Here is a 3,616-nt window from a genome sequence, read left to right as displayed (position 1 = left end):
TATCTGAGATACAGATAAAGATGTCATATATTTTAATTATTTAGATAAAGATAAAATAAAACAATTATCACATCTAGATGAACATCTAGATAATTTTATCTAGATAACGGAAAACACTGGTGACGATGCTCCGATTTGTGCACATAGCACAGACTAGAACCGCACAGTCGTGAACATAGCACGGAATAAAACCATGTCCACGTTTGGACATAGCGTACATATCGACAAATCGTTCGTGGTTTGCTACGTAGTTGCCAATTTGCACCACCCATGAACATGCGCTAGCTTACGGTGCGGAAAAGCAATTTCAAAAACTCTTATAGATCTGGCTCTGGCCGCTCTCAAGATTCTTTTTGTTTGCACCGAACCAGGGTTGGGTTCACGTATTATACATGAGATATTGTACATTGTATTTTATCAAAACAAATGTTTGTATAATAACAATTATACAACTAAACAACAACTATACAGTTTATAATTTGTATAGTTGTTGTTTAGTTGCATAATTGTTAGCTGCATTAGATTATGTGAGCATCTAAGTTGGGCATGTATTATACGGTATAATACGTGCCCAACTTTGATGCTCACATAATCTAATGCAGCTAACAATTATGCAACTAAACAACAACTATACAAATTATAAACTGTATAGTTGTTGTTTAGTTGTATAATTGTTATTATACAAACATTTGTTTTGATAAAATACAATGTACAATATCTCATGTATAATACGTGAACCCAACCCTGCACCGAACTATAAACTAACCATGGCGTATGGACTAGCTTAACAGGTCCACTGAGCCACAACAGCACCATAAACTAACCCTAAAGATTGTAAACCGGCTGTTGAGAGTACATTAAATATAAGCAGAGAGAAGCCTGAGAGCGGCCATGCCATTGTAGTTTCTTACGACGGTTTCAGCCGCTGGTTTTAGCCGTATTTCCACAAAGTGGAACTCAAAGGCCGTTCTACATTAAACGCAAGTAACAGATCTCGTAGAATTAACCAATTGCAGAGTCAAATCAGCCAATCGACCAACGTGATTGATCAGTTCCACGAGACCTGCGACTTGAGTTTCATGGAGAACGGCCTTTGAGTTCCACTTTTGTGGAAATACGGCTAAAACCAGCGGTTGAAACTGGTCTAGTTTCCACCGAAGCATTAAGTCACACCAAATGTGACGTAGAATCAAATTCAAGTCGATGGAAACCTGTCAAATTGTGCTGATTTCACTTCCGCTTCGATCTATAAGTACTCTACTTCCAATGGAAACAGAGCACTAAATTTGATCAGTACCGGAGTGAAACCGAATTGAGGGTTTTGGTGGAAACTAGACCACTGTCGTAAGAAACTACAATAGCATGGCCGCTCTCAGGCTTTTCTCTGGTATATGTTATAATAAAAAAGTAATTCAAAGAGTATCTCAGTAAATAAAATAAAATGCAGCGTACATTGAGTTCAAAAATGTTTTATCGAAAAATTTTATACTATTGTACTTTCTCTTCACCTACAGCAGAATTGTCCAATAAGAAGCTATTAACAGGTGATTTTTTTCGCATCAGCAGGACAACATGAGCCAAAATCAATAAATACTTATTAATCAAACACAATATAAGAACACAAAGAAAATACAGTAGAGAGATGCATTTCTTTGAAATTTGTGTGCACAGATTTTCCAGCTATATTGAAACCTAAGGACATAGAAGAAAACTGGTACAATATCTGGCAGCAGAACAAATACTTTATGGCCTCCAGAATAAAGACATGTGATAACAAACAAGAGGAAATGTTAGAAAAAGAATCTTTCAACATGATTTTACCACCACCTAATATCACTGGAGTTTTGCATTTGGGTCATGCGCTTACTGCTACAATTCAGGATGTTTTAGCAAGATGGTTAGCAATGTTGAACATATATAAAATAATACTAGTGTAATAATAGTTGTAGATTAATGATATAAAGCTCTGCTTAACTCTAATTTCTAATTCTGTAAATGTTGTTTTAGGTATGTATCCTATAAATCCTGAACATTTATGCTGAAATTTATTGAACTTTATTCAACATTCTATAATTAAAACAATAACATTAGTTTTGATATATTTGTTTATTGTTTAGAAATTCTTTTACTAAATAGTTAATAAGATTTCCTCATTTTCAATAATTATTTAGACATTTAATGTCTGAGCATTAGGAGTTTACAAGATTAATTATTATATCAAGTTTTATTAATAATATATATGTATACATAGGTATAGAATGAAAGGTCATCCAGTGATATGGATACCAGGTCTGGATCATGCTGGAATTGCAACACAGGCAGTAGTAGAACGTACACTGAATACTCAGAATATTACAAGGCAGAAAATGGGACGTTCTGAATTTATTCAACTAATTTGGCAGTGGAAGGCAGAGAAGAGTGCAATAATCAATCAACAGTTAAAAGCTCTTGGTGCTACACTTGATTGGGATAGAGAATACTTTACTCTTGATGAAGTAATATACAAATATTTATAATGTGTGTATACAGGGTGTCCGACGATTACTTTAACATCTCTTGTAGAAAGATAGAAGAAGTAAAACAAAGTCGAAAAAAAGTTCTATACTATTTTGCAAGATTCGAAATAGTTATCGAGATCTTAATTAACAAAGATCCGTGAATAACCATATATTGGGCTGTCTTACTGCTTTAAACGCGCTCGCGATGTTACACATAGCAACGTATGGGAAGAGCCAATTTAATACAACAACATATACTATAACATATACATAATAAAAGATAACTGCGCGAAGCGCGCCTCTTAAAGCAGTAAGACAGCCCGATGTTTACTTATTCGCGAATCTTTAAGAGATGTTAAAGATTGTCGGACACCCTGTATATATACACATATATACATACATACAGGGTGTTTGGTAAGTACCGTAACATCGTAAGCGCGCGAAACATTGAGCTGTCATTATGCACGTAGATGCACGCTCATTCGTGAATTTTTATTAATTAACATCTCGTTAATTATTGCAAATCTTTCAAAATGGTATAGAACTTTTCAACTCCGAATAATTCCTACCTGCCTACGGCGGTGTTACGGCAATTACCAAATATCCTGTACATATACAGGGTGTCCCATAATTACCGTCTAACCGCTCGTAGGCAAAAAGGAGTTATTCTAATTGTAAAACGAAAAGTCCTATACCACTTTGGAAGATTCGCAATTAACGAGATATGAATGAATAAAGATCCGCTAATCAGCGTGCATCCAGCATAAGGAGAGCGTAAGGACAGCCTAGTCTCGCGGATAGCGCGATCCCCGAACGCAGCTTATATACTGTTTATATATAGGTGCACATACTATTCTATTAGCCCTCCCATTCCATCGCAACGGCGCGTCCACGCGAAAGACTAGACTGTCCTTACGCTCCCCTTATGCTGGATTAGCGGATCTTTATTCATTCATTTCTCGTTAATTATTGCGAATCTTCCAAAGTGGTATAGGACTTTTCGTCTTACAATTAGAATAACTCCTTTTTGCTTACGAGCGGTATATACATGTATAATAAATATACATATACATAATATACATATACACACATGTATATATATATATATTATTCTATAT

The 3,616-nt window shown here is 35.3% G+C and overlaps 1 protein-coding gene across 1 annotated transcript in view; it reads left to right on the top strand.

Annotated features, from left to right (window-relative positions):
• The first annotated feature begins 1,419 nt into the window (after nucleotides 1-1,419).
• LOC109862837 (valine--tRNA ligase, mitochondrial-like) overlaps nucleotides 1,420-3,616 on the top strand; it is an 8,858-nt gene continuing 6,661 nt past the window's right edge. Inside the window, exons 1-3 of the mRNA XM_020442987.1 lie at nucleotides 1,420-1,544; nucleotides 1,672-1,897; nucleotides 2,252-2,495. Of these exons, the coding sequence (XP_020298576.1) occupies nucleotides 1,442-1,544; nucleotides 1,672-1,897; nucleotides 2,252-2,495 (573 nt within the window). The 5' untranslated portion in view covers nucleotides 1,420-1,441. The remainder of the gene's footprint in view (nucleotides 1,545-1,671; nucleotides 1,898-2,251; nucleotides 2,496-3,616) is intronic.

Source organism: Pseudomyrmex gracilis, unplaced genomic scaffold, assembly GCF_002006095.1.
Source record: "Pseudomyrmex gracilis isolate BER0280 unplaced genomic scaffold, ASM200609v1 scaffold_2465, whole genome shotgun sequence".
Lineage (NCBI taxonomy): Eukaryota > Metazoa > Arthropoda > Insecta > Hymenoptera > Formicidae > Pseudomyrmex > Pseudomyrmex gracilis.
This window is presented reverse-complemented; position numbering and strand designations above follow the sequence as displayed.